This window comes from Lycorma delicatula, chromosome 2 (assembly GCF_047948215.1).
Source record: "Lycorma delicatula isolate Av1 chromosome 2, ASM4794821v1, whole genome shotgun sequence".
Lineage (NCBI taxonomy): Eukaryota > Metazoa > Arthropoda > Insecta > Hemiptera > Fulgoridae > Lycorma > Lycorma delicatula.
Window position 1 is genome coordinate 192,877,569 of NC_134456.1, and position 24,469 is coordinate 192,902,037.

The window sequence follows — 24,469 nt, forward strand, 5'->3', positions numbered from 1 at the left end:
TCAATTATAAAACTACAAAATCAAAATAAATAATTATGTATTTATTATTTTGATTATAAAATAATTCTTAATAAAATTTGTCACAGATAAGATTTAAAGCTACCAGATTTAGCAATTATAATAATTACTACAAATTACTACATTTAATTAAAATAACACAATATCATCTATAAATTTTCAGGAAAATTTTTAATGAATCAAATAAATAATTTATTACACATGTACATGGAAGTTACTCATATTTTATTAAATTTAGATTCAATTATATGAAAAATGATTAATTGCTTTTGTAGGAGAGAGTAGTACTCGTGTACTAAAATGAAAAATTTGAGATGCTTAAGATACGTTTGAAGATGGAATGAGCCAATGAAGTATGTTGAAAAGTCAGTATTTATCTGGAAAAAAGAAAATTTATTAAAAATAATGCTGTATTTTAAATAGAAAAAAAAGGTCAAATAATACTAGGCACAATATATTCTGAAATCTAGAACTACAATAACAATTAAAACAACAGTTTAAATTACATTATTATCAAACATTATATATCTACATCCCAAAAAATATTTTTCATTAGTTGTGAAAAAAAAAATTTTCTAAAGAATTATACAAAAAAGAAATTAATTATCTATTTCTCATTTATAAATAAGAAATACAAATTTTCACATTTCTATTTTAAGATTTGCAGTAGAATCAAGTTTTCAATCCCCTCTCCACTCCCATTCCAACATTATTGGTTTCACTAAAAACATGTGGAATGGGTATATTTTCTGTATTATTAATACTGCCAATGGGACAATATAAAAAATATAAATACCAAATTACATGACAATCTAAATTGTTAAGACTAAATAAAGAACAAAGTATATACTAAATTTAAAAAAAATAACAAATTAAATTAAAAATATTGGTTATTCTGTTTAAGCAAACAAAATATAAGTATGTATTAAATAAGACTTCTTAATCTATTGTTTTATTATAGAATATAATTTATTAATGCTCTACTTGTTTCAAAATGGCATATTGAACCCTCCACTTTTATTTTATTAGCCTGTATTATCTATTTTATTTGCTTTTTAAATGAATACATACAAAAAATAACAGCTGGTTTCAGTCATTTTACATTAAATGTCTAATACTTTATATGTATTATGCATCATTACTACTTTTAATGAACAAAATAAATGAAATATAATAACATACCTACTATCGTTTCTTCTTGTCTGTTTTTTTAGATGTTTTCTTTTTCTTATCGGTAAAGTAATAATAAATAAATTGACTAACTAAAACAGCATTTCCTAAGGTCGCAAGAGAATAAGTTATTATAATAACATTATCACCAGTCTCTTGAATAGAGGTGAAAATTCTAGCAGCTGAACCAAAAAGAAGCATAAAACAAGTCATCGAAGACAACTGTCCAGTACTTCCATTTTTATAGTTAGTAAAAGCCTGGATCATCTGGAAATAAATTTAAACAAAAAAACAATAGTTTTGGATATACAAAATTACTTAAGAGATCCAGCAATTTTTCTCATTCTTATATACCTATTTTTTGTGGAAAGGAGTAAAGTAAGGAGTAAAGGAGATCTTATTTAAAAGAGAAAAATTATGCGATTAAAAAAAATAATACAACACTTATATTACAAAACATTTTATTATTATCAAAAATATTATAAACTATGCAGTACTACATAAACTAATTATTACAGGAGAATACCTCTATAACTCAATTTATTCATGGAGACTGGTTGTAAATTGAATCCTTTACCTTAACATTGTACAACACCATATAATGTCTCACAAGCACTGTAAAAAAAATGCCCTTCAGTGAATTTACTAGATGAAATTAAATTAGAATATTTCAATTGAACAACTGGATTCTATATTACTCCACAGTACACAAAAACTTGTCTGCCACAACCTTCATATAAAGCATATGATTTTTTTCTTAGTAGGCTGGAGGCTGCGACACAGAATGCCTCATCAGTTTCATGATCCATCTACTTTCATATTACGATTTGTTAGCAACCTTGTAAGTTGGTTTTGTAGTGAGTGGGTGTAAATTAGGAATCAACTGTAGATGATGATTGGTGATGATGTTAATGAATGATTCATTATTATTAATTTTTTATTCATAACTAAAGTTATAAGTTTTAAGTCCCCTCAATCTCAAACAAATGGTAAAAATCTAAAACACCAGATAGTGAAAGTGGGAGCCAATGCTAAAATTCAAGCAACTTTAAGACTGACCAACATTAGGTTATCTATGGCATAATAAGATGAGAAAATATCAAGTAAAAATGCAACTGAAATTCTATAAGGTTTGACTATATTTACACTAATGGATTGAAAAAAATTCTGAATTATAAAATAAAAAGGCAGGAGAACAAGCATTTGAAAGAAAAAGTTCTTTCATACAATTAAATTTTGTCTAAGAGGCAGATTGTACAATGAAAATGAATAGAGGATGTTAAACAAGTGGAGGATTTGTGCAGCTGTATACTGTATTGAATAAGGAAGGTTACAAAAACTTGTAAAGTATCTAACCACACAGTTTTTAAAAAGTACTGACTACAAAACAGGATTCCAGTTAGTTCTTCAGGTAGTGTTGCTTTCACTAAACCACACAAATACTAAGGATAGAAATTTTTAAAATGGCTCTAATATTTTGAATTTATAAGCAGTGAACATTTAGCCAAAATCTATGGAAATCCATCATGGAAGTTGGGGTACATTATACGAAAGCACGAGATACAATGTGAAAGAGGCAAGCTGTTCATAAACAAACCAAAAACTGAATCAGATTTACCAATTATTTAAGAAAAGTTAAATATATTAAAATTTCTTGCATATTACATCTCATAGAGGGTATTTAAAAAATAGCACAATAAATTATAAGAGCTAATGTAAAGGTAACTTATTCTTATTATATTTTTATACCACAATAATTGGAAACAAGTAATTAGAATACAAAAATGATCAGATTTAACAATTATTTTAATTAATTTTTGCATATTATGTCCAACAGAGGGCGTTATATATCTTTGGATTCCAATGGAAATGTGAATTTATCATTATCGTATTGTTTGTTTATTGAGTAAAATTATCTACCTTTATCAGCTTTGTCATAATTAAATCACATAACCCCCATCCAGAAGAATACATCAAGTCTCATCCAGGCAGATGGGTACTCATTCTCAATTCCTTGGGCAATCAGAGCACTTTTAACTTAGGGTTGGAGCAGCACTTAATGATTTTGCAATGATAGCTCAAGAAATGGTGCAACAAACTGCTTTTCCTTCAGATGCTCTATAACCACATGATAACAGACCAAAGTCTTTTTACAGAAAACCATCCCTTTTCTAGAATTGTGTGGCATCTCTGAAGTATCTAAATGAACAGTGCATATGTAATTGAACAATCAAAATAACATTGGAAAGATACTGTAGAGAGAAACCAGACTTCAAAATCAGCAATGTTTTTCTTCTGCTTTGTTGGAAGTGAGGATTGCATGAAAAATTATTGGTGGTGATTTATTATTTTTGAGACTATACTGTTGAGTCATTTATGAAATTTTTTTTGTCTTCAGTCATTTGACTGGTTTGATGCAGCTCTCCAAGATTCCCTATCTAGTGCTAGTCGTTTCATTTCAGTATACCCTCTACATCCTACATCCCTAACAATTTGTATTACATATTCCAAACGTGGCCTGCCTACACAATTTGTCCCTTCTACCTGTCCTTCCAATATTAAAGCGACTATTCCAGGATGCCTTAGTATGTGGCCTATAAGTCTGTCTCTTCTTTAAACTATATTTTTCCAAATGCTTCTTTCTTCATCTATTTGCCTCAATACCTCTTCATTTGTCACTTTATCCACCCCTCTGATTTTTAACATTTTGCTGTAGCACCACATTTCAAAAGCTTTTAATCTTTTCTTCTCAGGTACACCTATCGTCCAAGTTTCACTTCCACTTAAAGCTACTTTCAAAAATCATTTCCTGACTAATGAATTTTTGATTCCTAAACAAATTATATCTGTGACTGAAAGTTCGTTTTGCCTGTGCTATTCGGCATTTTATATCGCTCCTGCTTCGTCCATCTTTAGTAATTCTACTTCCCAAATAACAAAATTCTTCTACCTCCATAATCTCTTCTCCTCCTATTTTCTCATTCAGTGGTCCATCTTTGTTATTTCTACTACATTTGCATACATTGGCATAAACACCAAGTATGTTGGTTTGTTTTTCTTTAATCTTCCTTCTACTATTAATCTGAGGCCTAAAATTGCTTCCCTTGTCCCTATACTTTTCCTGAAACCAAATTGGTCTTCTCCTAACACTTCTTCCACTCTCCTCTCGACTTTTTTTGAAGTCTGACGGAAATTCCCCTTTTTCATAAATATTACACACCAGTTTGTATAATCTATCAATCGCTTCCTCACCTGCACTGCACAGTAATTCTACAGGTATTCCGTCTATTCCAGGAGCCTTTCTGCCATTTAAATCTTTTAATGCTCTCTTAAATTCAGATCTCAGTATTGTTTCTCCCATTTCATCCTCCTCAACTTCCTCTTCTTCCTCTATAACACCATTTTCTGATTCATTTCCTCCGTATAACTCTTCAATGTATTCCACCTATCTATCGACTTTACCTTTCATATTATATATTGGTGTACCATCTTTGTTTAACACATTATTAGATTTTGATTTATGTACCCCAAAATTTTCCTTAACTTGAAATACTCCAGTCTCCTCCCTATCTTCTTGTTCATCACGAAACCTATTCCTGCCTGCCCATTATTTGAAGCTGGATTAATTACTCTAAAATCACGTGACCAAAAGTCGCCTCCCTCTTCCCACCGAACCTCACTAATTCCTACTATATTCACATTCATCCCATCCATTTATGAAATATTTATGAAATAAGATGATTATTATTAAAATATATATATTTTTTTTTCTTGCCAAGATCATCATAATTTTTATGCGAGTACACAATTATTTAACTTTTTTAGCTGTACTATCCAGAGTACGAGTTTTGGAAAGTGGAATATATCTGAAAAGCGTCAAGAGGTGATTTAATTAGATAAAGTTAATAAAGGTACTCAATAAAGTTAAATGATAAAGTTAATGACTGTACTCAATAAAAAAAATAATAAAAAGATTACAATAAATCCACATTTCCATAGTGTTCCGAAACGACTAGCACTAGATAGGGAATCTTGGAGAGCTGCATCAAACCAGTCAAATGACTGAAGACAAAAAAAAAAAAAATAGTGTTCCGAGAGGATCTGATGGTCTGGATTGGGTAGTGATTATGAAAGAGAGAAAAAACAATAAAACAGCACATCAACATTATTTAAAGTTTGTTAAATTTATAATTATACCAGAAACACAAGAAGAGTTTATGCATCAACTATAATAAAGGAAATCAATATGGTAAATAACATTTATGCTACAGAAACAGAAGACTTAACTGAGAGAATAACTGATAAACATTACATTCACAAAATAAAAAAAAAAACAGGAATTCAAACACATAATTAACTTATAGCACGAAAAAACATAGCACGACTAGTCTTACCGAGCACAACATTTCACTTAAAAAATAATCTAATTCTAGCTTTTCCGACAATACAGAAACAGCCACGAGCAGAAAATAAAAACTAAATAAATTCTTTAGATAACTTAAATCTTGTAAAGAGCTTGACGCGACAATTTATTGATAACAAAAGAACAATGTACACAGCACCAAAGCTAACTCACCCAACGCACACACAGAACTGACCGACAACAGCTGACATCGTCATTCGCACACAGGTCAGAATTGTAATAATAAATAACTAGTTTATACCATTCACTGATTTGTTGACAAACCCTAGCCCATTATTGTGAAATCGGCAAAACCGTGGTTTCTCGAACAATGTTGTTTCTGCGACCTTGACCAAAAACTGAACACAAACGAATCCAAACATTTACAACTTATTTCAGTAAAAGAGAATAGCTAATTTCCATTTTTTCTTTATAATAGTTTGATAGATCCATTGATGGCTGTAAGAAAAAATGATCTGTTGTTCTTCTTGATCTTCCATTTTATCTTAAAAAAAATAATAAAATGAATGTGAATATTTTAGTTATGTCTGGAGTTTTGATGACTGTCCCCCAAAATAATTACATTCAAAATAGATTTTTCTTTAATCTACCATTTCACTGGTTTGATGTCCTTCCCCATCTTTTCTTTCTATGTTGTTTTTTATTTCAACACTTTTTTACAACCTACATTTTTATTGTTCGTTTTACAGTTTTTACCTTATAGACTTCATTCTATTAATAATTCAATTAAATATATCTAGATGCCCACCAATCTAGTTACCTAGTAACACTTAATCACAATTTGTCTACTTTTGTCTAATCTTGTCTTGAAACTTTTTTTTTCAACCTACATTCAAGCCACTCATTTATAACATTCTTCAATAATAAATAGCACATTTCAAAACCCTTCATGTATTTCCTGTTGTCCACTGCCACTTGTGTCCTGTTGTTTCACTGCCATATAGTGTGCTATGTTCTACCAAATATTTTGAACTTCTTTAAATTCCTGTATCTAAGCTAGATATTAATAACTTTCTTTTTGTATAAATCTCTACTACTGTGTAATAGCTTGTTTTAAATGTTTCCTTTACGTCATCCATCCTTTGTAATTTCACGCATAATAACAAAAAGCTTTCAAAACCCAATAAATTGATCTTAGCCAGCGACTAATCTTCATTAATTAAATGTAATATATAATCTACTTGGCATTTCAGAACAATTTTCATAAAGAAATAATGATACACTATTATAAATAATAATACGTAATGAATACATTATGAAATGGGATGTAAAAATCCTAAACTGTAAAAAAAAATGTCTAATAGCATGATTTAAAAAATTATAAATTACTATATAAATTATCATACAAAATTAAAAATAACAAACTGTGATGACCTTTTGCTGCAATATACATATCTACAAGCAAAACCTTCATTTACTTATGGTGTGTTCAGCTATCCTATTATAAACAAATGTTGTCATAAACAAAATTTACAATTTGCATTATTTTGGAGATAGCAGATTAAGATCTGTTAACAAACTGTCTGTTTCTGAAAGTTTATAGACAAAAATTCATGATTTTATTAAAAGATAGCAATGAATCTAACGTCGTCTAATAAAAATATTAGTCAGAGATCTAAGTAAAAATTTTGATTTAATCAAAAATCTCTTCTTGTTGATTTATTTTTTTTCATTTTGAAATTTTAAAATGCTTAAATATACAAAACAATTATTTTTAAATAGTTGAATTTGCTAACTATTAGCTAATATCCTTCATTTGTTCTCATACTAAGCTAACATTAGTATTATTACTTACGCATTACTGGGAACTAAGAGCAAATTAAAAAAAAAAAAAAAAAAATCATGAATATAAAGAAACAGAATATTTTTATGAAAATCATTTTAACATATATAAAACTAGAGTCCAGTGAAAGGTTGGAAGCAAGCCAAAAATAAAATATATTGCATTAAATTTAAAGCTGAACATGTATAATAAATGACCAACCTTGAAATAATATAACCGTGATTTGTTCCACCTTTTACTTTAATTTACTTACCTTACCAAGAAACATAATAGGAACACTTGTAGCTTGCATTGACCACAGATAATCTACTGGAGTCATTCCTCCAACCAAGGCATACAAAATTGCCAGAAAACAAATAAGAAATGCGCTAGCTGTACTGGATGATCTATTATAATGTAATACTAACACAGCAATTAAAACTGTCTGTATTAGTAAAAACAAAGCATCACCCCAAGCACTGTAATTAAAACAAATAAAAAAAGTAATAATTGGTTAATATATTACAGAATAATAAAACTATCAGAGCCAAATTTAATAAATAAAATAACAGGATATTACATTACATATAAATACAACTAATAACAAAATATACATTTATTTAAAAAAAAAAAACCATTCATCAGCAGGCATTTGATAAATATTTAAATTATCTTCAGTAAAGTTGTTAGTAGTGTATTTATGCTGTGCAGTATTTATCTTCATTAAATACAGTGATAGAAAAGTATGATCGTAAATTAACTAGTGTTTGATGCTATTTTTTCTTAGCCATTGGAATAGATTATCTGTCTAAATTATTACCCACAAATAAATCATTTTATAGCATGTATAGATTTTTTCTTCAGAAATGGTAATAAAAATGTCTTATTTTGCTTATTATAAAGAATAGGTTTATCTGTACTATGTCAATTCCTCATGGAATAAAATGAAACATCCTGCTCTGATGCAATACTAATATTTTTCTCACTTTCCAGGTTCTATAACAGGTGACTTTGCTTGTTAAGAGTTACAAAAAATTATTTAATTAGCTTAATAAATATTTCCTGCATAAAATAATAAACAAAATAACTGATGATGACAAAACTTTGAAAATTTTATGTGTTGTTCATCTAATTCTTATTTATCAATCAGCCCAGTATTTGATTAAATACTTTTTAAAACATCTGAATTTTTTTTACAAAAAAAGCACATTCTGGGATCTGACAGATATTTTGCAATAAATTTGTTATTGATTGATTCATCAATGCAACACAAATTCAACAATAACAATTTGAAATAAGATGATGGAGATGAATGACGGACAAAAATGTTGATCTATTTTATAAATTAAAAATGTGTGGATGGAATGGCAATTCTCTCTTTCAGGTATAAAGTTTAAACTGAACAGTACATAAAATTTGTGAAAATTTAATAATGAGAAACAGCTAGATGCTTTTCAACCAGATGAAATGATGCTACATTTCAACCAGAATGTACATGAACGAGAGTTTCACGTGGGCCTTTTTTATTCAAGAAATAGTTTCAAATCTTATGTCCATCACATGTTTCCATCATTTTTATTTTTATTTCAAATTGTTGTAATCCAATTTGTGTTGTAACAATATGAAATTATCACAGAACGCCTGTCAGATCTTGGAATGCATTTTTTTTTTTGTAAAAAATATTGTTAGTGATTTAAAACAGATTCAATATCAAAATTCCATAATCAAATTGGTACTCAAATAGAGTGATAAGTAAGGGTAAATGAACTTTTAAAATGTCACATTTTTATCATCATTAGTTTTATTCTTATACAGTCGTCTGGAGTTTATATTTTCAAAACTCTAAAAACCTGTGGTGTTTTTTTTCATGATAATAAAAAGGAAACAGAGTGTCAACAGCAAGCAGAATTTTATACTTCATTCAAAATGATTGATGAATCTATGGTGTAATTTTTTTTTTTAAATGCAGGACCACAGCAAAGTCACTTGCCAAGTTATATGGTACTGAGTGTAGTAGTGGACTGATGCACTGTTATGGTAAAGTAACCAATAGCTGTCATACTAAAATTCAGATCTCTACTTCCCAACATTTTTGTGGAAATGTCTGAAGACTTCTAGATAGTAACACTGGCTGACTATCTCCATGCAGACAGAAACTCAGTTTCTTTCAGATCATAAAGGGCTATCATCATTACCTTTGTGTTTGAATAAGTTTTGTGTCCTTTTCAGTCAATGATGAATTTCCAAACCAATGTAATGACTATGATTTTGTTTTCACATCATACCTACACTAGGATTCATTGCCGGTTATTATCACGGAAAAGAAAGTTTTATCATCATATGCATGATTTCAAATTTCCCGAAAGATTGAAATACATGACTGTCTTTCCTTTTATATGGCTAGATTTGGAATGTACTTCATGAAGACATGACAAATTCATAATTTTTTGGTTAAAATTTTGTGACATGAACTCACCAATAATCCAGTCTCTTCTGTTACCTTGTAAACTGTAAATTCTACACAAAATTGACCTCATCAAATTTTTCACAAGAGCAATGTGCAATTCGATAGAGCAATGTGAGACTGTTAGATAATATTGATGGCCTTCTTGGACAAGTATACTCTTCATAAAAGAGGTGCAACCATTTAAAACACTCGCTCATACCATTATGTAGTGCGATAGCCTTCTTGAATTTAACTGTTTCAGTAAATGTTTTGCCACGGTTAACACAAAATTCCACTTCAACTCATTCTGTACAATCGCTCATCAAAAAAAGTGCTGAAAGACCAAACTACTTCATTCAAATGAATGCTAGGAAAAAATTATTCATTGTACACACATGACAATGCTGGGGATTTTTATCTAGTTTCAACTCTCCCCAATGATAGCAATTGTTAACTCAAAATATTTTTATAAGAATCTTTTTTTTTTTTGTCTTCAGTCATTTGACTGGTTTGATGCAGCTCTCCAAGATTCCCTATCTAGTGCTAGTCGTTTCATTTCAGTATACCCTCTACATCCTACATCCCTAACAATTTGTATTACATATTCCAAACGTGGCCTGCCTACACAATTTGTCCCTTCTACCTGTCCTTCCAATATTAAAGCGACTATTCCAGGATGCCTTAGTATGTGGCCTATAAGTCTGTCTCTTCTTTTAACTATATTTTTCCAAATGCTTCTTTCTTCATCTATTTGCCTCAATACCTCTTCATTTGTCACTTTATCCACCCATCTGATTTTTAACATTCTCCTATAGCACCACATTTCAAAAGCTTCTAATCTTTTCTTCTCAGATACTCCGATTGTCCAAGTTTCACTTCCATATAAAGCGACACTCCAAACATACACTTTCAAAAATCTTTTCCTGACATTTAAATTAATTTTTGATGTAAACAAATTATATTTCTTACTGAAGGCTCATTTAGCTTGTGCTATTCGGCATTTTATATCGCTCCTGCTTCGTCTATCTTTAGTAATTCTACTTCCCAAATAATAAATTTCTTCTACCTCCATAATCTCTTCTCCTCCTATTTTCTCATTCAGTGGTCCATCTTTGTTATTTCTACTACATTTCATTACTTTTGTTTTGTTCTTGTTTATTTTCATGCGATAGTTCTTGCGTAGGACTTCATCTATGGCGTTCATTGTTTCTTCTAAATCCTTTTTACTCTTGGCTAGAATTACTATATCATCAGCAAATCGTAGCATCTTTATCTTTTCACCTTATACTGTTACTCCGAATCTAAATTGTTCTTTAACATCATTAACTGCTAGCTCCATGTAAAGGTTAAAAAGTAACGGAGATAGGGAACATCCTTGTCGGACTCCCTTTCTTATTACGGCTTCTTTCTTATCTTCTTCAATTGTCACTGTTGCTGTTTGGTTCCTGTACATGTTAGCAATTGTTCTTCTATCTCTGTATTTGAACCCTAATTTTGTTTAAATGCTGAACATTTTATTGCAGTCTATGTTATCGAATGCCTTTTCTAGGTCTATAAACGCCAAGTATGTTGGTTTGTTTTTCTTTAATCTTCCTTCTACTATTAATCTGAGGCCTAAAATTGCTTCCCTTGTCCCTATACTTTTCCTGAAACCAAATTGGTCTTCTCCTAACACTTCTTCCACTCTCCTCTCAATTCTTCTGTATAGAATTCTAGTTAAGATTTTTGATGCACGACTAGTTAAATTAATTGTTCTGTATTCTTCACATTTATCTGTCCCTGCTTCCTTTGGTATCATTACTATAACACTTTTTTTGAAGTCTGACGGAAATTCCCCTTTTTCATAAATATTACACACCAGTTTGTATAATCTATCAATCGCTTCCTCACCTGCACTGCGCAGTAATTCTTCAGGTATTCCGTCTATTCCAGGAGCCTTTCTGCCATTTAAATCTTTTAATGCTCTCTTAAATTCAGATCTCAGTATTGTTTCTCCCATTTCATCCTCCTCAACTTCCTCTTCTTCCTCTATAACACCATTTTCTGATTCATTTCCTCCGTATAACTCTTCAATATATTCCACCCATCTATCGACTTTACCTTTCGTATTATATAATGGTGTACCATCTTTGTTTAACACATTATTAGATTTTAATTTATGTACCCCAAAGTTTTCCTTAACTTTCCTGTATGCTCCGTCTATTTTACCAATGTTCATTTCTCTTTCCACTTCTGAACACTTTTCTTTAATCCACTCTTCTTTCGCCAGTTTGCACTTCCTGTTTATAGCATTTCTTAATTGCCGATAGTTCCTTTTACTTTCTTCATCACTAGCATTCTTATATTTTCTACGTTCATCCATCAGCTGCAATATATCGTCTGAAACCCAAGGTTTTCAACCAGTTCTCTTTATTCCGCCTAAGTTTGCTTCTGCTGATTTAAGAATTTCCTTTTCAACATTCTCCCATCCTTCTTCTACATTTTCTACCTTATCTTTTTTACTCAGACCTCTTGCGATGTCCTCCTCAAAAATCTTCCTTACCTCCTCTTCCTCAAGGATCTCTAAATTCCACCGATTCATCTGACACCTTTTCTTCTGGTTTTCAAACCGCAATCTACATTTCATTATCACCAAATTATGGTCGCTATCAATGTCTGCTCCAGGGTAAGTTTTGCAGTCATCGAGTTGATTTCTAAATCTTTGCTTAACCATGATATAATCTATCTGATACCTTGCAGTATCGCCTGGCTTTTTCCAAGTGTATATTCTATATAAGAACCATAAAAAAAACCAGTTAGGTTTTTTTTGAACAACCTTTGTGTTCTCTCATCACAGAATAAGGCTGCTTAATAAAAAAACAATTCTTTGCTAATCTCTTTAGGTTACCATCATCATCAAAATGATTATCAGAAATTTACCTCTTCATTTGTAGAAAAAGAAAATCAGATGACTGTATATCTATACTGTAGGAGGGATGATTTTTGCTTGAAGCAAAATGATTGGATAATATATGACTGAGCAGCAGTGTACAGTTAAGCACTGTCATGATGTGGCATAATATCTTCAAAGTCTCATAGCAATTTAAGATGTTTAGCCTTATCACAACAATTTGAATAGCAAAATGTTTTGTGTCTCAAAAAAAGTTATTGTTTAAGAACGTCTGTTTTTGATGTTCTGCCTTTTCATAAAAATAATTTTAATTGCCTTTTGGGCAATTACATGGATTCTTTTTTTATTTCAATCACGTGAGTTGCTCATGTCATGTTAACAGTGATAATAGTAGTTGCTTGCCTTTCTCCCTACTCACATCAAAAGAATCAAAGCACAGTGAACTCAATTGGTTTGAGCGGCTCAGAAAATATCTCGTTACACAAGGTATAACAGCCAGTTTAAATGACCAGATACAATTTCAGAAAAAAATTCTTTGAAATTTCAATAAAACATAATGCAAGGGACAAAATTAAGAAACAATATGTTGTCTTAAAGTCCTGTGCAGACTACATGTATCTAATTATCTCTGATCATAAATGGTTACCTGCTACACATGGCATAATGATTATTCAAGTCCTTTATTAAATTATAGATCCATTTTCTCACCATTCCATCACTCATGTTTATAAACTATCATGCCTATTTAAAAAGAGAATTTATAAAGAAAGAAAAAAATTAGAAATGGACATATGTAATACCAAATCAACAATGCAATTAAATTATTGCATTAACACTTACACAGTTCCACATTACTAAACATAATGCAACATTCCACATATCATATATTACTCTTTAAATGAACATTTTTTATGGCTTGATTACAAATACTGTTAACTACAGAATCTATAATAAACAGCTATCTTAAAAGATTTCAAATTACTGAAAGGGTGATTGTGCAATATCCGTGATTATTTTTTTAAGGACAGTATTCTTTAAAAATATTACAAGGCATAAAAAGCAAGGTAAGACTGTCCATTTGTACTCATCTATTCGTATAACAGTCAAAAAGATTTAATTTGTCAATATTAGCGAAGAAGAAGAAATGAAGATTATATAAATAAATGAAAATAACAAAAGAAACGATGCATTAAAAATGAAACACACGGTTGACAAAAAGAAGCAGTCATCTAAAACATCTTATGCATAAAATAAAAGCAAGTTAATGAAAAGATACTATTGATGCAAAATGTTGAATAAGTAACCAAGGTCTTTATTTGAAATTAAAATTTGATATACAAACATGATTTTTTCACTCTAAAATCAGTAAATAACTTGTACATTTCTATAAATTAAAACAACAATGATCAATATTCATTTCATTAACTTAAATAAATATCATTCATTTACAAATTCATTTCATTATACAATAAATATCATGACTAAATAATCAATTCACAAAAAAAAAACCACTGATCTTTATGTTAAGGAAGTAAATTTTGTATTAAATTAACAATAAAATAACAAACAGAAATGCTGTATATGATTTATAAATGACTTAAAATTTATAAACCATAAGTGCATTTTGATGATTATACAAGAGTCATTAGTAGAGATAAATATATATAAAAATGTGTTTGAATAGTCCAATTTGAAAGTAAAAGAATAACTTACAAGGAAGTTATACTAGTTAATATTTAATTTTGTTTCTATTTTTGTTATTTTTTTAACACTTTTAACCCATTTTCATTCTATGTTGTTAATCTGCATAGAAATATTCTGTCTGTGCAGAGCTCAGGTGTAAATTTAAGTCATTGTTAAATGAGAGCTGATCTATACCATGCAGTACACAGCCAAATGGAGATGTTTTCATGTTTTAATGTCATATGATTCTCATCTTAAAAATCAGTGGGCAGAATTCAATGACTTATTTATGTTTATGTTCAGGATGTAGATTCAACAAGTCACTATGGCTCGTGTGACCTGTTGTATCTCCAAAACTGCCAGACTTATTTTGATGATACAAACCAGTTTTGTTTTTTAACCAGCAGATGCATTGTTAATACAATTTTTCATTCGTCAGCAGTTCTTGAAATACTTAAATATGATTTTGTTTTTAATTTACCCTTTTTTTACTTTTTAAATTTATCTCATGAATAATTGGGTTGATCTTGTAGATTCAAATGTTTTTGTAATCTCAACAAGTTTTATCTACAATTTTTTTAACTGGATAAGAAGTTCAAATTTAACTTTTGGCAATAACTATGGCAATGAACTATAGAAAAAAGCCAGAAAAAATACTGCATTCTGATTGACTGAGGCAGTAATGGTAATAGAAATGAATGATACACTCTTTAACTGATTGAAAATCCAATATGGTAACTGGATTACTTGACAGATTATATAAACTCTTACCTCTCCATAAAACTGGCAGATTGTGCTGTTAAAATATCCAGATTAAAAAAGTTGTATTATGCATAAATTAATCCAGTTAACTTTTAATTAGAAAACTTGATTTAATATTGAAGTGATGGAGACCAACAACTTTCCACATTAAAAGAAATTTTGAATCAAGTGGTTGAATTACCAAAGTTTCCCTATGTTGTTAAAAGAAAAAACTGAATAGTCAGAATTCAAATATTGAAACACAATCTTTATACAAAAAATATAATAGCTGAATATCTATTTTAATATAATTTGTTGAAATCTGTATGAAAATATTAGATAATATTAAAATCAATAAAATAATGGCCAGCCGTTGTTTTAAGAAGAAAATTGCTGCATGTCTTTGTATTAATGCATTAAAAGCAACTGCTTTTTAAATTGTACATTTTACATCAAGTCTATACTTAACATCACAATTCAGTACTCTGTTACAGAGCTACTGTAGCATCAAACCACACAAGTAGTACCTTAGAAAACAAAAGAAAAATATACTAACAAATAAAAAATACCTGAATGTAAACCCTCTTGCATATGAATAGGCAACACCAGCAGTTACTGCATACAAATCCAGTAAGACACTCACAAAGCTAAGACCAGCAGCACTTTGGTTATTCCATATTTTAACTATCTGTGGCACTTTTACTGTTAAAAAAAAAAAAATAAAAATTGTATTTATAATCATATTGATCCTAAACATATCATTATAAATATGAAAAAAACAACATTTTTTCTTTCAAGGCTATGAGTAAAAGTTAAATAGCAATCACAATAGCATAATTTTTTTAAAGCAACTCCATTTTGACTCATTAAATAAGTGCTCAAAGAGGGTCTCTTGAATTTAAAAAAAAATTAGTGTGTGTTTATAGAATAGTTCTGATGGACCTAATTTCATATACATTCCATAATATTTTAATTGATTTATATTTCTCAAAAATTTCATTCTTTGGATACTATTCTCTACTTTTATAACAAAAGATTTTTTTAAATATAACTTAATTTCTTTAAAATACAGGAAAAGTTAAAATTAATATTTTACGTATTTCAAAAATACTTTTTATAGTAGGAAAACTCATATCATAAAAAACCATAATTAGGTGTAACATGACTTTGCTAAAGTCATCTAGTAATAATTAATGCGCACATATTCTGCGTTCAGGGATTTTAAAATTATTCTTGTATTTTTTTCCATCTTGACAATTAATTTGCTTAACTATGCTTTACATCACAAACTTCAGCAGTCATGTCTTGCACTTGCCCAACTCCATTAATTCTTTCCCTAACAAATTCACTTCACCTATAAAAACAAAAGGGATTTTTAATAATTCTTTAAAAATTAATATCTCATGGACTCCACCTTCTCTAAACATATAACTATGCCACAAATACACTATACAATTATTTTAATAAATAGACACTGTTATTTAACAAACTGTCAACACTGACATTAACTGACACCAACTATCAATCAATTACATATATGTATTCAAAAAGACTTCATTTATCACTATATAAATTGCATAATTTTATTTTTTCCATTTAAAATAAGTGTTGCAAAAGCGACAGATTATTTTTTATGCTTAAAAATTATCATACAAAATGAGTGATTAAAAAAATTTTTATGGTTTTGTGTAACAAGCTTAACTAAATAAGATGTTATATTCACTAACCTCTGTGGTGGAACGTCAATGCTTACTTTTCACTCAGCAGGTTCTAGATTTGAATGTTATCAGGTTTGATATTTTTTAATTGCTAAAAAATTAACTTATAAAAAAGGAAATTAGTCACTGGCCTGTAGTTACAGGAAAGAGAATAAACAAACATTTACAAAGCTTCATTTTTTTGAGAAAAAATTACTTACTGTAAAACACTAGCTTTACTTTAGCTGCACAACAGTCACACTGAAATTGTTGTGCCACTAATCTAAGATAGAGATTAGACAACCTTTTGTGTGACAGATAGCTGTCACACAAAAGGTCTTGGATGAGAATTCTGGTCAGTATGGCATTTTTCAAATGCTACAAAACTTCCATTCCATATTCCTGCACAAGCTTTGGGCTTATGAGACACATTAATCATCAATCAAAAATAATAATAGTAAGAGCATATCTTAAAGATGTGTACTTATGTGAAGTCAATTTTTCTTAAATTTTATAGCATTCTAATAAAATATACCACTCCTGAAATTAACATACAGCAAAACTTTCAAATCCTTTTCAAGGTCAGGTAACACACACTGAACTCCAAAACATAGGTTAAAATTTTAGTTACTGTTTTAATTATTTACTTATAAGCAAAACAACCAATATTTTCCTCAATATTACATAAATTTTTTTCAATTAAAGATGTTTCATTTAAGTGATATTTTTATGAAAATATGAAATTATTGTCATATATATTATTAACTCTCAATGAGTAGTGTTATTTTTGTACATACCCATTAAAGCACCAGCAACTATCAGAAGTCCAAGCACTTTACTAACAGCAGCCTTTAAACATGGCACTGAAAAAAAAAGATTACATATTTATTAAATTGACATGAATCTCTAAATACACAGAAAGTAAAATCTTATTAAAAAAAAAACACACTCATAAGCAATGAAAGTTTTAAAACACGTTTGTTTCAGGGCAAATAACATTATGACAATAGTCATCTCAAGTTTAAAAGAATGCATATCACAAATACACTAGAGACCTGACTAAGGTGGTAAACTGCATCCCTTAAACCTAAGGATTCTCAACACCTGGTATATCACAGAGAAAAGCAACTTGGAATTTGAAAGGTGTAAAGGAAGATGTACAAAACAGCCAAAGCTTCATTTAATAATGTGTTACCTATAGACAATTAAAAGTTAAAAAATGACAGGTATTGTTATTCAAAAGCTGACGTGACAACACTGGTGCAAAAAAGTAATAAAACAAAATTAATAACAATAATGTAAATAAACTTAAATGAGAGGGAAAAATTATTTTCCTACAATGGAGAAAAAGTGAAGAGAAAATTCACCAAACCATACATTTGACTAAATATGAATTTAAAAATTTCATTTGTTCATCTTCTTCATGTTAAAAATTCATCTTCATTCATCATCTTAGCAATAAAATAAATGAACTGAATAATTTTAAACTTCTGATTCAACAAGAGTACAAATTAATATATTTTAAAACATTATGTAATCGAATTTGATTTATAATTGTATTGTTATACTACAACATATTAAATATAAAATTCAGTATAAAACATGGTACGTTTTATGCCACCAAAAAATTCTTGCCCAAATCAACTCAATTCGCTCAAAAATAATTATGTTGAAAAAAACAATTTTTAGGCGATAAAAAAGGTAACAAAAAATGTTTCTTTCACTTAAAAAATTTTTTTTTTTTTAAATTACAGGAATGTAAAATAAAAATTGTTATATTGTATATTGTATAATAAACAGGGGGGGGGGGGAGCTCCACCACCCACAATCATTATATTTCCTTGATTTTGGACATAAAAGTAATTTTACATCAAAAAAATTGAAAAAAAGATATGTTAAGAACTCATTCAGTATAACTATTTACATTTATTTATTTTATGAATATAATTTAACCAAACTTAACCTACGCTCACTAACCTTGACATATCAACACAGTAATGTTTTGAGTATAATTACTGCAATTATTTATTAAATAATCAAAACATTACTGTGTTAATTAGTCTAGGTTAGCGAGCGTAGGTAAAAATGTTTACCCTTTTTCTCGCCTAAAAATTGTTTTTTCAACATAATTATTTTTGAGTGAATTGAGTTGATTTGGGCAAGAATTTTTGGGTGGCATAAAACGAAAAAGTACCTAAAACACTTTAAAAAATCAGCGAAATATGCTGATTAACTTCCTCAGAATTTGCAGAGAGCTCAAAATTACATAAAATAAACTCTTCCCAAAGTGTAAAGTTGAAAATTATTTTTGCAAATTGTATAAGGAAAAAGCCGTATTTTGCATTTTATGGAACTATTTTTGATACACAGAAGCATTCACTTTATTTAAATTCGAATATTGTAATAAGTTCTGCAATAGCATTAAGAAATTCTGTTTGGCCCCATAAACATTTTAGAACTTATTAATCATGTTGGATGAAAAAGTCTGAAATAAAGAAACATTATTCCTCACAGAACTAACCAGTATATATGGCTAATTTTTTTGGACACTTGAATAACTCTACAAATATATTTTCTTCTTAACAAACTGGCTACCGTACTTAGATCATTTTAATTACGCAGGCACCTCACTCTTCGTTTTTACTTCCTTGTACAAAGTAAAGGAAGTATTGCAATCGCAAAAAATTTCGGTTTTCAGACTTCAACAGAACTATCCATTTTGACTAATTTCGGCGTGACGTCTGTACGTACGTATCTCGCGTAACTAAAAAACGATAGCCGTAGAATGTTGAAATGTTGAACATCTAGTTGTGCACCTCTCCTTTTGAATGTAATCGACTGGGCCAAAAAACGTATATAGTCAGAATTCTAAATAAAGCCGGGTTTCAATTTTGAAACATTTGGATTTTGGACTTTTTTTTAACTGCATAATAAGCCCTCATTAAGAGCTTTTCAACGATGTTTCATACGTGATAATTACTTTCACTGTTCCAGAGTTATAACCAAATAAAATTTTAATTAATGAAATATTTGGATCTTACAAGGGAAGGGCACATCGGTTCGAATCCGACTTCATATACTTATATGTTTTTTAACTTTTTTTTTAATTTAAATATATTTATTTATTAATAATAATTAACTTCTGATTGTAAAAAAAGAAAAAAATATCATAAGTTATTAGTGAAATCAAATTTTATATACTTTTCCTTTTAATCCAAAAATTTTTACAATCAGAGGTTAATAATTATTAATAAATAAATATATTTAAATTAAAAAAAATATATATATGTATATGAAGTCGGATTCGAACTGATGTGTACATGGTTACGGATCTGACACATTCTCACTTAGACCACATATCTACTAGAGCGACATGACACAAAGTTAATATATAAACTAATATAAAATGCTAAGTAAATTTTTAGGGCCATGATGAAATATGATATGCGTGGGTGGGTGGGTAACACTTACTTGGTTCTCCATTTCTCCTGTAGAAATACATAATTTTTTTTTTATGTATGCATTGTTTCAGTTTACTTGATAATAAATATCGCTATAAAATTTAGTAGCCTTCTCCTGTTTTAGTTTTGTTTTCATTTTGTTGATGGTTACATCATAATAATTTTAAAAAAACAGATTGGATAGATATAAGATTTACATTTATTTAAAGAGTAATAAAGGACTTTTACTCTATCCTAATATTTCAGGTAAAGTTATTGAATTAATAATTGTATAAATAATTGATGTTAAAAAAAAACTAATATTTTAGAAATTGTGTAACTCTCCACTTTAATAAAGAATTGGAGGATTGCATCTCACTTTTAAATGAAGTGCAGTAAAAAAGTGTATATGTAATTTAATAGACGTACAAGGAAGTCATGAAGTGTCTACATCAGATTTTTTCTATTACAATTCTTATGGTATGCAAGTCATCTTGTACCAAACATTTACTGTTATGAACTACTTTCTAAAATTGTTGTGGTTAATGTTAAGCCAGTAATATTCTTCTAGTTATTACTGTCAAATACTGTTATTGTCATTAATATTGACTGCACAGTAGTAATGAACTACTGTATTAGTGTTGTCTCATGCAATAATGATTGGAATATAACTAATTTGTGACATGTAGCAAGGGTATCTTTCTATCACCCACTATTTTTGAAAAATTTTAATTAAAGAATTTTTTTCAATGTAAGTTAGCATTTTAAGCTCCTTTATTGTACTTTTTAGCTAATTTTTTATTGTTTAACTTTGTTAACATAATTTGTAAGGTATAAAAAAACAACACTAGACAAAGAATTAAATCATATTACAGTCACATATTATGACATCATATCTAATACAGAAGAGTGAGCCCTCATGGACAAGATTAATCATGTCTGTGCAGGTCAAAAACATATAGCTGAAAACACAGCTGTGTTGTTTGTATTAAGCACTGGATTTAGGAATGAATTAGTTTTATTCAGTCTTATTGCTGTCTTAAGATTTTTAATAGTGCAATGTCATAATGCCTCAAAATTTTGTAAATGATGTGAATGCCTTTTTTTATGTATGTGGTAAGTTTACCGTAAAATCAAATAGACAAAACATTACATCTTCAATTAAAAAAGCATGTCATTTGTACTTTCCGTATAAAATTGGTGATCAGAATATGTGGGATCCTCAAATAATATGGACTAATTGTTCTGTATATTTAAGAGAATGGCTGATAGGTACATGGAAGGCTTTGCCATTTGGTGTACCTATGGTTTGGCGTGAACCAAATGATCATGTAACCGATTGTTACTTTTGTTTAACAAGTGTGTCTAGAATTTCTAAAAAATCTAAACATACTGTAAAATATTCTTCATTGCAATCTGTAATCAGGCCTGTACCTCACAGTGAAATTATTCCAGTTCCTGGGCCACCTGTGAATGTATGTTTAGAAAGCAGCGATGAAGAATCAGGCAGTACTGAACAATGATTTTGAATTATCTTCCAATAAGACACATCTATCACAAGGTGAAATAAATGACTTGGTTAGGGATTTAAATTTATCAAAAAAATCATGCTGAACTGTTAAAGTATAGTTTAAAAAACATAGTTAGAACATATGTGGTGATTTGAAAGTTATAGCTATTTTGTTAGGCATGCAGTTAGGCTATACTAAGTACATGTGTTTTCTTTGAGAATGGGACAGTCAAGCTTGGGATAAACATTATGTTACCAAAAAGTGGAAGAAATGAGACAACTTAACTCCAAATGGGGCAAATTTTATTCATGAGCCCTTGGTTGAACCCAAAAAAATATTTTTACTCCCTCTCCATATCAAGTTGGACTAATGAAAAATTTTGTAAAAGCAATGAAGAAGGATAGTCCTGTAAATCAGGCAGAAATTTCCGAATGTAAGTGAAGGAAAATTTCTTGGTCCTCAAATAAGAGAGTTGGTCAAAGATGGTGTATTTAACTCAATGTTAAATAATGTAGAAAGCGCAGCTTGGGCTTTATTTAGATGTTCGCAAAATTTTTCTCAGCAAACAAAAATCCAACAATTACCACAATATTGTTAGTTAATCAAATTCTTACTTCACACAGAGCTACAAGATGTCTTATGTACTTGAAAATACATTTCCTCCATTCACATCTGGATTTTTTCCCGAACAACCTCGGAGACTTAAGTGATGAACACTGTGAACATTTCCACCAAGACATTTTGGTGATGGAAAGCCTCTATAAAGGGAAATGGAATACTAACATGCTAGCTGATTACTCTTGGACATTAAATTGGGATGTGCCTGAGGCTATTTATATAAGAAAAGCATCAGCGAAATCATTCTAACACAGGTATGGCCATGCAAAATCATAAATTTTAGAGATTTTAACTATATTTTCCCTTAATTGTTTTTGAAGTGTAATTTATTTAAAACTACGGGCGATAGAAAAATTGTATTTACAGAAATGTGATGTACACAACAAAGCAATTCAAGAAATGGCATCACACTTAGAGAAACATTAAAAAAAAATTTTTTTGACTATCTTTGTATGTCACTAGTGTTCACTTCATTTATGTATGAGTAGTTAAGTTTTTATCTTTAATGGTGCAATTATGGATACAATCTGGCAGCATATACTATACAAACTAGAACAACTACTTATCAGAAATATGAGTTGAAGCTGCTGAAGATGATACTGCTAGTGGAGGTAATAGGCAAGGAAGGTAAAAGGAATTTGATGAAACACTCTTCACATTATGCTTGCCATTTTCCCTACAACAATGGGTGTTTGATGAGGCAAAGCAATGATTTCTGGTGACAGTATCAAATCTTTCATTTATGATTTGGTCATAGAAAATTAATTAGAAAGATAAAATACTACATTCTGATTCAAGGCATAACACATGACAAAACTGTATGGAGAAGGTTTTCATAATTTTATTCAATCTCTTATGCAATTCATAGATCCATACTGGGGTACACTCCTGAATATGGAAAGTACACAGGGTTCACTGAAATGGAGGAATACGTTTCACTATGGTACCTCAAAGCCTCATACACACATTTGACAGTTTTATCCCTATCCCAATATATAGCCCACCTACATAGGATATGTATTTGATATGGAAACTGAATAAATTCATTAATTTGAAGGTGAAAAAAATAAGAATGCACCATACTCCATCCTCAATAGCCTACCCAAAAAATTCAGACTGCTAAGATAAAATAAGCTGCCAACAAATTTTAATTGAACTTTTTTTTGTATTGTAGCTAGTAGTTTAAAAAACAGTTATGGTTTTTGGGATATTACGACTTGGGCTGTTCCAAGTGATCAAAATAATCACATGAAAACAATCAAATTACTTTCTCTAAATACAATTTCACTGATAAGTATTTAGAATTTCTCTTATCATTGAGCTTTGACGTTTCCTCCGTGGTTGGGATTTTAAAATATTTACGTAATTTAAATTTCTTTTCAATAAACTGTTACAACTGGCCATGTCAAATGTGCAGAAGTTAAAACATGACATTTTAATATGAGTTAATTAATTAGTGTTCTCTACAATGAAGGATAAGTAATATCAAAGTGATGCTACTCTGACAAAAAAAGTACTATATAAATTTACATAAAACACTCCTTACGGAATGTTTGCAGATTTTCTTATTTGCTAACGCCGATTCAAATTTATAAAACATAACCTCAAAATAAAGTTTAAATCATTACACAAGAAACACTTAACAGGCAGTTAAGTGTTATATACACGGTATATAGCAGGTATGACAGCTATTATATTCGAAACTAAAACATAATTACAATAATACAGATTAAATTAAAAACAGACAAAGTTACTCACCATCAACTAAATTAAATTTTACGAAAAATTCTTCATAACATTTTGGGGACAAAAGGAGAAGAACTCCACGCTTAAAATAGTTATTAAGACTCGACACAGCCATTTCAAAAACTGAACAGAATCATCCAATAAAAAACTAACAGCACATTGAAATTGTCCCACACAGTGAAAGTTCAATCACAGACGGTTTGAATGGTGAAAGTACAAGTAATACACATCACTCTTGAAGAACAACTTCACGTTCCCAACTAAAAATGTGAAAATTCCCCATCAATATCTTAAAAAAATAATCCTACATTCATCAAGATGTAA

General features: G+C 29.5%; 1 protein-coding gene across 2 annotated transcripts; it reads right to left on the reverse strand.

Moving 5' to 3' along the window:
• Positions 1-222: 222 nt before the first annotated feature.
• Positions 223-24,406, reverse strand: LOC142319538 (mannose-P-dolichol utilization defect 1 protein homolog). Of its 2 annotated transcripts, none has more exons than XM_075356925.1 (6): positions 24,158-24,406; positions 17,628-17,693; positions 15,703-15,835; positions 7,648-7,852; positions 1,201-1,455; positions 223-395 (listed from the first exon to the last, which is right to left on the reverse strand). In XM_075356925.1, the coding sequence occupies exons 1-5, from the start codon at positions 24,258-24,260 to the stop codon at positions 1,204-1,206; spliced, it is 759 nt and encodes a 252-aa protein (XP_075213040.1). In that variant the 5' UTR covers positions 24,261-24,406; the 3' UTR covers positions 223-395; positions 1,201-1,203. The 2 variants fall into 2 exon arrangements, with proteins under 2 accessions (XP_075213040.1, XP_075213041.1); XM_075356926.1 differs by lacking the exon at positions 24,158-24,406 and adding an exon at positions 19,431-19,564.
• Positions 24,407-24,469: the final 63 nt, after the last annotated feature.